The 12,363-nt window shown below is 36.2% G+C and overlaps 1 protein-coding gene and 1 long non-coding RNA gene across 2 annotated transcripts; both read left to right on the top strand.

The window, feature by feature from the left end:
* The first annotated feature begins 6,288 nt into the window (after positions 1 to 6,288).
* On the top strand, positions 6,289 to 8,110 carry LOC100375855 (uncharacterized). Its single transcript, XR_013421518.1, has 3 exons — positions 6,289 to 6,348; positions 6,688 to 6,759; positions 8,066 to 8,110. It is a non-coding gene; the product is annotated as an uncharacterized LOC100375855 (long non-coding RNA).
* A 212-nt stretch (positions 8,111 to 8,322) lies between these two features.
* On the top strand, positions 8,323 to 9,540 carry LOC144341598 (galactose-3-O-sulfotransferase 2-like). The gene is made up of 2 exons (XM_078011500.2): positions 8,323 to 8,336; positions 8,523 to 9,540. Exons 1-2 carry the CDS (start codon positions 8,323 to 8,325, stop codon positions 9,538 to 9,540), a joined length of 1,032 nt encoding a protein of 343 aa, XP_077867626.2.
* Positions 9,541 to 12,363: the final 2,823 nt, after the last annotated feature.

Here is a 12,363-nt window from a genome sequence, read left to right on the forward strand (position 1 = left end):
CTCTGTATGGTTCGTAGTCGGGGAGATTTACGGTTGATGATGGCACAGGGCTGTATGAAAAAGATGACGCGTTTCCCCACACACGCCCTCTGCAGTTTAATTTTATAATCCCACAATCCTTTGCAAAATCCAATATGGAGTTAACACATTTCTTCCCTGTAACTATATTCCCCTGCTCAGGGCCCCTATTATCAAAGAGCGTCACGGGTGTTTTGCTGTTGAATGGTCCGTTTGTGTGTGTATGTTTAATTTTTGACATCATATTCCTGACCGTCGGGCATTAGGGTGTCGTACAACGAATATTGGTGGTGATATTCTCGCTGCAATCTCATTCATTTCAGACTTCTTCATTCCTAAACATTGTAAACACCATTCGTGTTTCACCTAGGGGGTTTTCATAGACTCTAGACGAAGTCTATGATCGTAAGACTTTGACAAGTGTATACTCACTCTTGGGTTACAGCGTGTGAAAGTCACCATAGACTTCTATGACAAAGGAGAAAAGTGACGTTGGTCAGCGGTCGAGAATACTGTATGCGTAGGGCCACAGCCAGATTAATTCGAAAATGTTCTGTTGCTAGTGAAATTATGAGACGAACTGAAAACTAAACATTTAGCATTCACTTTTGCCTAACTATTATATACTTATAAACATGCAGCCATGAACAAGTATATAATGGATAACGGAGCTGTCAGTGTCTGTGTCATCGCGATTCTCTTCCTGTGGTGATTTAAAAGCGGGGTGAACGTGGATGATTTCGCGGTTACAGGGGATTTCGCGTTAACACCTCTATTTCGATATTTTTTTATTTAATTTTAAATTTAAAAAGAAATAAATCCCCCAGACTGTTCCAGTCTACCCGCTGCCATAATGGTGTGGTATCATCTATATTGTAATACAATCGTTTGGCCAAGAGTGGTGTATTTACATATATACTAAACAGGATCGATAGATAACAGTGGTTTTCATGTAATACACATTTGAAGTTCTTGTACATACCAGTGTATTGTACCCGTTTCATACGTCGCATGGGTTCGATATCAAACACGACACGCAGTGCAAAGCAAGGGTCACGACGCATTCCGTTATGGTCACCCGCCGAATCGCGATGAACCTAATACAGTGTTAGGAGCCATCAGATTAGAAAATCAATATACCTAGAAAAAAATAACAACCCGGTCATTCATAGCGCTGTTCAATTATTTGTTACATAGAAAGGTAACGAGCATGCATCTGATTATGGCATCTGTTACGACCACCGTCCTATAACACAGTCATTAGGTACGGATTAGTTGTTCGTTATTGGGCCCGATGTAGAGTGCAACATGTTGTTTTCTGATCTCGTCTTGCATGATATCACTCTAAACTATTTTTCGGAAGTAATTAGCCTCGAGCTTGTACGCGTCGTAAACAATAACGCATTTTAATGACAATAAGCACGACCCGATGCCAGTCCGTTATTAAGACTGATCAACTGAAAAATATATTACACCTATTTTCCTTTTAGTACATTTAATAAAATTCAATAACTACAATGATGATCACAAATTCACATAGCCTATTCCAAAGACAGGTATTTAATTCCCAGCGTGTGTAATACCATGCCAACGTTGACCTAAATACCTGAGACCCATTGAAAGGCATGTCAGACGCCCAAGTAAACAAAACGAGTTCTCAGCACGTGTTATCATTTTGGCCAATCACGGAACACTACGCAATCGTGTGTGATATATTAAAATTCTCCTGGCATGGTAGCCGCATGTCAGCATCCATGTGAATCCCACAGCGGCTTGGAGTAATGCGGTAAGCCTACTTAAACTATTTTATTTAAGTAATATCCGACATCAACCCAATAGGAGTAAACGATGACACTATATCAGATCTAAATAACAATGTTTTCATCTACGTATTGTGACCGCCAAAACATACCGGCATATCAGCCACAGGTAGCGTCAGTTGAACTATCAAAGTAGGTCAGTCGATATTAACGACGACCGGTATCACTGATATATGCCGGTTCTATTGCTAGAGAAGGAATTATTTTCCTTGGAACTAATGACGCCACAGAGTCCGATTCATTAATGTTTTAACAGTTCATAAACTTCTACCTTCAACTCTAGCATACATAATGTATAATGCATTTTTACACAGTTGTAATTATTGAGGGTTGTGCCATGACTTGTCAAATACGGTCAATTAGGATTTAGACTTGTCTTTTTTGGTGATTTCTTCAATAAAATATAATGAGAACTTTAACTTTTGCCACAATAAAGATACTTAAAACTTTATAAATAAGGTAGAACTAATCACGCGACAATATATTGATAATAACGGGAATAAAACCTAGCTTAACAGCTGAACAGAACGACCATTTACCTAATATTATCTTCAATAGACCATTTAGTCAGTGGGGTCACACCAAGGGTCAACACTTCGTTGCAACTTGGCCGTATGGTTAAAGTAGGTTATTTATTGATAATAGCATTTATTTGAAGTGATGTCAAACACAAAATGTAATTAATTATGCACAAAATGACAAATTAGTGAGAATAACTATTCAATATTTACTAACTGTTTAGTACCTACTTGCGCACTGTACATGTGTACGTTGGCAATGTACACTGATGTTTACCAAGCAAACATTAATTTTGATAAAGACCATTAGTCGTGTACTGGCTGCACCAAGTACGGGTTGATATTTAACATATGAATGTTTGCTCATTGGCTAGACCCAATTGCGTTCACACACACGGGGAGAAACAACGGTTAGCACGGGCTAAAGAACGTCCAAACTTAATAAACTAATCGTGAGTCCTATAAACTACATGTTAGTTTCGCAGCTATAAAATATTCCACAGCAAATACAGAAACTGCAGATTTCAGAATAACAGGAACTGGTATTTCATTGTCAGTTATTTTTTTCTCGAGAACAATATCCCTAGATCTACTCGCGTTGATTGTTATATCGGAAATAGTATACCAAAATGGATAGGTATACATATAATAGTAAATATTCTAAATACAATGGCGTTTCGGGCGTTTAGCCACGTTCGCACACAATTCATTAGCCCGTGCTAAGGATCTGAACCGGGTCTCAGCGTTTCTTAGTCCGTGATGAGCGGTTTTTTAGCACGGACTAGGTTTTTAAACCTCGTACTAGTAGCCCATGCTAAGGTTATGTACGCGAACGCAACTTTTGATAAACATTCCATTTTACAGAAGGAGTAAAGAAAATACTATGTTTCGTAATATACTTTTTAATATTATATTTTTCCTACTCCGTGTGGATGAAGCAATTATATTTCAACTAACATATTGTGTGGCAGTCAAGTTAGGCCAGTTGAAATTAACGACGCCCGGCATATCATTCTTAAAAACTCATTAGTCGCTCGTGGTGTGCTATAACGAGCAGCCGCTATTCTGCCTCTATGACAATACACGTAACGAAACATCGCATGTAGTGGTTTTATTTACGCCGGTGGATCGCTTGGGATTGGATGTCGATACCTATTAATGCACCGTGCACATGCGCACACCCAGTGTCACTTTCGTTCAGTCACTATGGACACTAACGAAATTTACACGTTTCACTTCAGGTTCCGTAAGGAGTTTCCCATTTGAAATAAAGAATTGAGACGCTGATATGAATGTTTTAATTGCTCGGTTTTGTCACCTACAAAACATTCTCCTTCACCCCCTGGACGCACTAACATGTTCATTGTAGCCATAAAGCGAAATACTGATATTGTGTTAATAAGTTCGTAAAGACAGCACGTTTGTTTGTTTGTTTGTTTGTTTGTTTGTTAATGCACTTGAATGTCTCTTCCATATTCATATTTGTGTAATCGATATCGTTTTCTTTGTTTTAACCACAGACACACTTTTACAAAGATGCTGATATTTGATATAACAACTCCTTCGAGCTGAAGAAAGTACAAAACACATCATGTTGGGCTGCTCCGTACGTCGTGTGTACGCGCTATTGTTTGCATTGTCAGCTGCCATCTGTACCTTCGTATACGTAGTCGTAAATGCTGATAATTTAGTGATCTTCATGAAGTGAGTAAGCATGCCACATATTTTTTTATTGGTGACAGAATATACTGCGTCATTCAATGTTCAACGCATGAACACAGTGTCGAGAAATAACAAACACATTATTTGCCTTTTCAATTATTTCATCGATATGTTCAATTTTTTTATTTTATTTAATTATTATTTTTTCATTTTGTGATCAATTTTTAATTATTTCATCAATATGTTAATATTTTTTTATTACTTCATCATTATGTTCACATTTTTTATTATTTTATCATTATGTTCGAATTATTTTTCATTTTGTTAACATTTTTTAATTATTTCAACAATGTTACCATTTCTATATTATTTTATCATTATCTTCACATTATTTTTACATTATGTGATCAGTATCTTCACAATTTTATATTATTTCATTAATATGTTCACATTTTTATGATTTTTTTTATGTTCACATTATTTCATGATTGAGTTCACACTTCACTTCACATTATTTTTTCATTTTGTTAGCATTTTTAAATCAAGAACTTTCTGGATGGGTCTCACTTACAGCGTCGCCTGCCCTGCTTCCAATGCAATGCATTTATGTGAGTATCCTTCAAAGGGACAATTATTCTAAAACCTCTTGAGGATTTGCATATTTCGTCCCCCTCCCTGTAGAGTTTAATTTGAGGAAGGCATTGTGCAAAAATAAAATAAAATCCCGGCCGGAAAAATCTATTGGCATGTGCAATTTTCTTCCTCCTAATCCAGCTTGTGACAGAATACGCCGCTCCTGTGTGGACGGTATCCAATCCTGGCCTGTGGTGGCCAATGAGAACATGTCGGTCGAGAACTTGCTGGCATATTCCCCTCACGATTTCCACAGCGACCCCTTCTTCTTCTCGGACAGAAACACTGACTCAATTCATCTCTGATGTCTTAATGTCTGATGTCTGAACGCCGTGCGGAGAGTATATGCGCCGGAGTCAGCGGACGCGACGATGAGCTACCATTTGAAACATTCTTTGAACATTCTAACCAGGATTGGTTTCAATCGGCAGCGGCGATCGTGACACAGTTTCAGCAGCTTTACATGCTTCCCCGATTTTGGCCACTTTTGCCAAGGGAGAAAACACAATACCTGGCGCAAATGACATTTTCCCCGCTACGTGTGTGTATAATACCACCTAACTTATCTATTATAATTAGCTTCGACTTGATTTAGTAAATTCGCTATGAATAATTGTCAGCAGATAAAAGAAAGCTTATGTTTATGCTGTGTTAGTACATAAGTACATTACATTAGTACATTAGTAATATATTTATGCCACAAACGCGTAGTTTCAAACCAAGGACAACTACTCGCATGTACTCGCGCCTACGCTAATCTAGGGAGTTTGTTCACCATGCATAAATTATCATAATTAGACAGATAGACATGTCAAATAATTCTAACATAATGAAAACACAGTGACAAACTAATATATAAATGTGAACAAAATGATGATGAAATAATGTAAAAATGCTAACAGAACGAAAACATAAGAATACAATAAGGATAAAATAACATGAAAATGATAATGATGAAATAAAGAAAAAAAAAATATAACATAATGATAAAATAACGATACAAATGTGACCATAATGATGAAATAATGTAAAAGTGCTAAAAAATGATTTGAACATAATGATAACAAAATAAAAATGTGAACATAATGATGGAAAAAAGAAAAGCTATCAAAATGAAAAAAAAAATAATGTGAACAATATGGTAAAATTCTAAAAATGTTTTTGGCACCGATCTCATCCCATAAAAAAACGAAAAATCATTTGTTTGGTATTTCCACGCTTATATAAATGTGCTATACAAATTTGATGACGGTCAATTTTGAGGGATTAAGGGTATCTCAACACCAAACTTCTCCGAGAAAGATGTGCATTTTGACATTCCGGGCTTTTACGCAATACACGAGATCTCATCTATATGACTGTTTGCGAGATTTAGTTGCAGATATCCAACACAGAATTCTACTATCATACCATTGCCGTATTTGACATTGTGTTACGTCATTGCTTATACATTATCAGGCGATGGACAAATCATGCAATATTTCCAGGTGATGTGAGCGCGGTAGGCAAATGTGCATGGTTAGAAAAACACCAGAAATGAAAAATGAAATGAAAAAATACATTGACTGTGACTGAGTAAAAAATATGTTTATTCTTTTTTCAAGAAAGCAACCAACATACAGGAACATGCAGGAATTACGGCCGGCACATGGTTTGATAAACGTGACTGTGTCTCTACCAACACAGTCAAGTATACAGTAAGTCTACTCAAAATTACCATAACACATCTTAGAAGCAAATGGCTGCTTGGATCTCGCGGAGAGCGAGAATGAGAACCTCCCCGACAAATAGTGTTCTAAAAAACAAAACCGAGCTTCGTAGCTCTCTCGCTATCAACGAGATCCCGGCAGCGATTGTTTTCCATGCTTTCACAGAATGCGTTCAGTAATTTGAATATATTAGAGCTATGTAAATTGGCCTCAATGTTTGAATATATAGATATTGAAGCAATGTCTGCCATGAGAAAGTGTTTGAATTAAACATATGGTGGCATTGTTCGAACGCCCGTATAGCTTTCGATTATTTTTTTCTTCTAGGAATCGATCACTAGCTGACTTGAAAAACGACAAAAATTCTTCTATTACTGAACCTACACAGGGAAGTTTAAAGTAAGTCGTTTTCACCAAGACCATTAAACATACAGTCAAGTTCAAATTCGGGCTCAATACCAATGATAACAATAAAAATGAACCAAACAAAGTCGACCACAAAACGCATTTTCAAAATGATATTTTGAAGAACGTCATGACAGATTAAGGAAAACCACTAAAACAGAGATTTTAATCGTTTTGCGCTTCTAATATTTAAGACATCGTTTCTTATACGCCCTCTAGCGACTGGTGGCATCATTACAGTGCGGAAATGCTTTGATATATTTTGATATCTGTCCACGGAGGGTCCGTGTCTAATGACCGAGTGCGTGGCTAGTGACGACCAGAGGAATTTCTAATATTTTCTGGAATCTTAACATTTCAGAAAGAGGGATAATAATGATCGTGAACAATGTTTCAAAAAATGGTTTGACTGGAATATAGTCACGTGACGACCAAATGACCAGTTGATCAATGGCGTGAACGCAACATTGTATTCGTTACTTTCGCTGTCTAATTATGCCAACAAATCTCCACATGCTGCCTCAAATACTGAAATGTACCAGAAAATAACTCAGACCTCCCCAGCCTTATTCTATTTTCTAATTCCCAGTCAAACAACTAAATTGGGCTACATAAAATGAAAAAGTTTTTACAGTGTACACTGCAGGTCACCCACGAGATAATCTTGTAGACGAAGCGTGAGAAGATCACCGACTCTATACACTGTTCATTCCACTTGCCTTATACCTATTATTAATTTCCTTGGGCCCTTGACAGCCTTAAGTTGAAAATAGAACTTTGATTTTTGTTGTTCATTTCAAAATCCTATTTTTTAAAGGGCGATGTTGCACCACAAGCACAACATTGAAACTGCGGCTAAACTTTGAAATTGTGAATACTTTACTCTAATTCATCAGTGGAAATTATGTAAAAAACTAAAAATGTTAGATCCAGAAAATATCAAAAATTCACTTGGCCGTAACAGCCACGGATCGTGGAGACATTATTTAATATTATTCAGAAAAAGTTGTCAAATTCGCCATGTTATGTGCCATATAGCGCCATCACACGGTAATTCGTGGTAAATGTCAATGTTGGCCTTAAATGTTCGAATTCAGGTCTCAAACCACTAATCAGATTTCGGAGGCCATTCGGTCAGATACAGATGAATTAATTGTTTTCTAAAAAAATAAACGTGTTGTGTGTGACGACTGTGAATCTATAGATATTGAAGTCATGTCTGCCACGAGAAGCAGTTTAATTGAACACGTCTTGGTATAATTCGAACGTCTGTATAACTTTCGATTATTTTTTATTCTAGAAATCTGTCACTGGCTGACTTTAACATCGAACAAAAAATTGAAAATCGTTCAAGCACTTCACCTGAACCTACCCATGGAAGTTTAAGGTAAGTCATTTACTGAGATCATTAAACATTAGGTTAAGTTCAAATTCGAGCTCAATTCCAATGATAATAATAATGATGAACTGAATAAAGAAGAAAATGTAACAAATCCAATCCGTATGTTGTTTTTTACACAAAAGCTTTCAGAAAATATTTACTTTGTCGATGGCAAAATGAAAAGCTTAATGTAACAATCATTTCCCCCTTCAAAATTACACGCTTGCGAATGTATGTCTCGACCACTTAAATATTGGAAGCTTTGTAAATTTTTCTTGACTTTCACTTTCAATCACCACTGTACCGTGTCTAATTGTTATATTTGTGGACTGTGTGCACACTATAATTCTAGATTGTTTTGCTTATTTTACTTCAGCAATGTTGGAACGGATTGTAAGCAAGTCACGAAAGTGGTGTACATTAAAACTCACAAAACTGCTAGTAGCACAATGGCTTCCATCATTCAACGATTTGGTGATTCGCGAAATTTGTCATTTGCTGTTCCCCCAAGAGGTCATATTTTATCAAGTAGATATGGTTTTAAGCAGAACATGTTAAACATAGCCAAATACCCACCACTAAATGGTGGGACACATTACGATATATTAACTAAACATGTTGGTTATAATCGACATGAAATGGAGGCTGTTATTCCCAACGCAACCTACGTCACTGTATTACGTCATCCTGTAAATCAGCTGGTGTCCGCGTTCGCCTACTTTGAGTGGACAAAGGCTGTGAAATCTTATCGTAGAGGAAGTGCAGATTTATTTGCCATTTTCATGGAAAGCCCTACAAAATTTCTAACTGGAAAAATGAAGCTTTGGTGGCAAGGTCACAACGGTCAGCTTTATGACCTTGGATTTAAAACACAAAATAAAGATACCCGTAACAAATTAGATGACCGAGTCCACAAATACATTGAAGTTCTAGACAGGGAGATGGACCTCGTTCTCATCACAGAATATTTTGACGAGTCTTTGCTGATACTAAAAAAACAACTGTGTTGGAGTATGGACGATATTCTTTATATTTCAAAAGGTTTGGGTGCATCACATCATATAATTACGCAACAGACACGTGACAAACTCTTAAAATGGAGTAGGGGAGATTTGCTACTTTATCAGCATTTCAACAGAACACTATGGGAGAAGATAGCTCAGTACGGGCCTACGTTTGAGGGAGACTTAAAACAGTTTCGGGGTAAACTGCAAGAAACATTGACAGAGTGCATTGACCCATCAAAGATGAATACTAAAGATCGACGGGAAAGAAAATATGTACTGAAAACTACTGCATCTAAGAAATGTTTAAAAATGTCGTTTGATGACATTCAATACACTAATATAATACGAAAAAAACAACTCAAAACTAATGATTGGTTTGTCTTTTGAGAGCTTTATTTTTTATTAGGTTTTTCAGGAGGTTAATATTTCTATATTATGCACTATTTAGTACATGCTCAGGTAATTGAGAATCTTCTGCAAACAGTTTATGTTCATTATGCAATAAATTATACATTTAAAAAGACAGTACAATATGAAACAATGAAGTCGAACCCATGGTCATTGTAGGCAGACGCGCTACCTACCTCGCTACAGCCACTGCGTCACAAAACACGATTCTAAATGGCATATAATGAAAACCGCCCGCAGCGACTAGACGGTAATGCAGGCGAAGAACATGTATAACTACGTAGTCAAGGTCTGAATGAATGAACGTACGTTACTTAGTTGCGATTGGTCCACTATGCAGAAACAACCACTGCATCAACATACTATTTATTTCATGTATGTTAATGTAAATAGTTATGGCTAGGATGTTGATAGTCGTATATAAAATTCAAGGATCAATATAATTAAATATATTAATGATGCCATGTGGTGAGAACACTGTAAATTTTAATATTTTTGTAAAGATATTCTATGGGGTTCAATGCATTATTGCCTCATTCAAATCAGCGTATTTACTTATCATTTGCATATCATTTGCATATCATTTGTAAAAACAATTTTTTTTAGATAAACGTATAGTAATATCGATTAAGATGTAGTTTATATTTCTTTTGAAGTTTAGCCATTTTATCTTTTTAACCACCCCACCTTTGCCCAAATTATTCTGTCATTTTTTCAGTTTTGTCAGTTTTTGTCGCATACGATTTATTTACCACTTCCGTGTCACTGAGAATGTTCCAGAACCGTACTGTGTCTGGGTGGAATATTCTAGATTTTTTTTAGAAACTGGTTGAATAGGTAATAGAACACTGTAGGAGGCAATATAAGGTAATGGAACATTCTAGAAATTTATAGTAAATTCCAGACTCATTATGTATGCTGATGTAATGGTCTATTTATAGACAGTGTGGGTATATATAGGGTAGTTGTTCAGCACTGAGTTCAAATCAGAGATCTTGAATTGTATTGGAGTTTAAGTATCTAGTTATTGGAGTAGTGGAGTTTTACCGCGTTATTGTACTTGATGTTTGCAGAGTATAATAATACCAGTACCAGTTGAAACCTCATTTGCATGTTATCATCGCCGCCAGGGAAGTCTTTCTGTTGCTGTTGCCATTTTGGTATTTGAACCATCACGCCTATACTATACCAATTACGGTAATATTACGTTGCGTGTGACAGTTTTTATATTCTTTTTATAAGTTTTTTATTATATTTCCGGAAATGAAATAATGTTGGAGCCAAAATAAACAATTTGAGGCAATTTTCATTTTTAACTCAACAAAGTTCTTTTGAAGGGTCGTGCAGACTATTTTGTGAATTTGTGAAGAAAATAGGGAAATGGTGGTGAAAAAGCGATACTATGATTCAGATTATATACTTACGTTCACCGAGACCATCAAAATCTCCACTTTTAACGGGTATGCCTCAAAGCCATTTTACACTCAAGTTGCCCTTCTTGACGAAAATGATATTTTGTTGAATTCTTTGTATAACAAACTGTCAGTGCACCATTCGGAAGGAGTTCTTTAGAACCTGTACCTCGAACCTAAAGCCTAGCACTAACATTCGCCCGGGATAACTATACTAGTACCTTTTCTAACGAGGAGTATATACATTTTAATGGTGAGGAGCAAGGCGTGGATTAGAGTTACGGGTGAGGGGTTCCTCAGAAACTCTTACCCACAATTCATATCGCGCTCTCTATGGCATGAATAAGTGTCTGAGATTCCGTTCACAGAATATATATTCTGTTGAAGTGCAGTCGTCCGTCAAGAAAAATAATTGTTTTTTTTGGGGATATTTTCTTTGTTCTAAATTAATAACTACGACATAGATATTTGCCTATATGAACGATAATGATTACATCATGTTGACGTCAGAGAAACGTGTTCAAACAAGACGGCGCAACTTATAAAGACGATACAACCATCATGTAGTTGAGTGCGTACATTTCCTGTGGCTTATTTCTTAATAATTCAAAATTTCAAATAGATTTCAAAAACTGTTATTCACTTAGATTATTATCTAGCCTAGTGTGCTGTGAAAATTACTGAAGTGTACGTAACACCACGTGCTGCCATAAAATCCACTCAGACAGCAACAAAGTGAAACAGCGCCCTCTATTATTGTATACTGCACAAATATATTGTTTAGTCGACTTTTGTGGCAGCATTCACAGTTGTTACAATAAATCAATTGAAACCTGCAAAACACGATTAATATTCCGCGCGATGTTTGACGCCTCTATAAAGCTATGACCTTTGTTTGCCCTGTATTTTCGTTGGATTGAAGGCAGTAAACAGAAAATGACCTGCTACTCACCACATCATTGTCATGGCAACGAAAACAAAGATTCTCAATAGACAACCGGGAATATTGTTATATGCAACAATAGCAGCACGTAGATGACTTTTATGTGAAATTAAAGTAAAGAAAGTTTGGTGGGATGCGCCCTGTCATTCTTCACTTTTATATTACAACTGCAATTGTTCTGTATGAAGAACTCCATGGTAGATTTTAATGATTAGTTCGTTACAAATGTGATATTTATTGAATATGGTTTAAAATTATGGGATATTTTCAACAATTGTTAAAACGTTTGCTATACACACCCACGGGAATATTTCGTGATCTCATAATACACAACCTTTTGTAAATTCAATCAGGCATTTATAAGTTTGGAATTATTTTTCTGAACAAATTCAATCAACACACGGCAAATAACACTATTAGTAGCAAAACGGAGGAATGCCAAAAATG

Source organism: Saccoglossus kowalevskii, chromosome 20 (assembly GCF_978046115.1).
Source record: "Saccoglossus kowalevskii chromosome 20, keSacKowa6.1, whole genome shotgun sequence".
NCBI lineage: Eukaryota > Metazoa > Hemichordata > Enteropneusta > Harrimaniidae > Saccoglossus > Saccoglossus kowalevskii.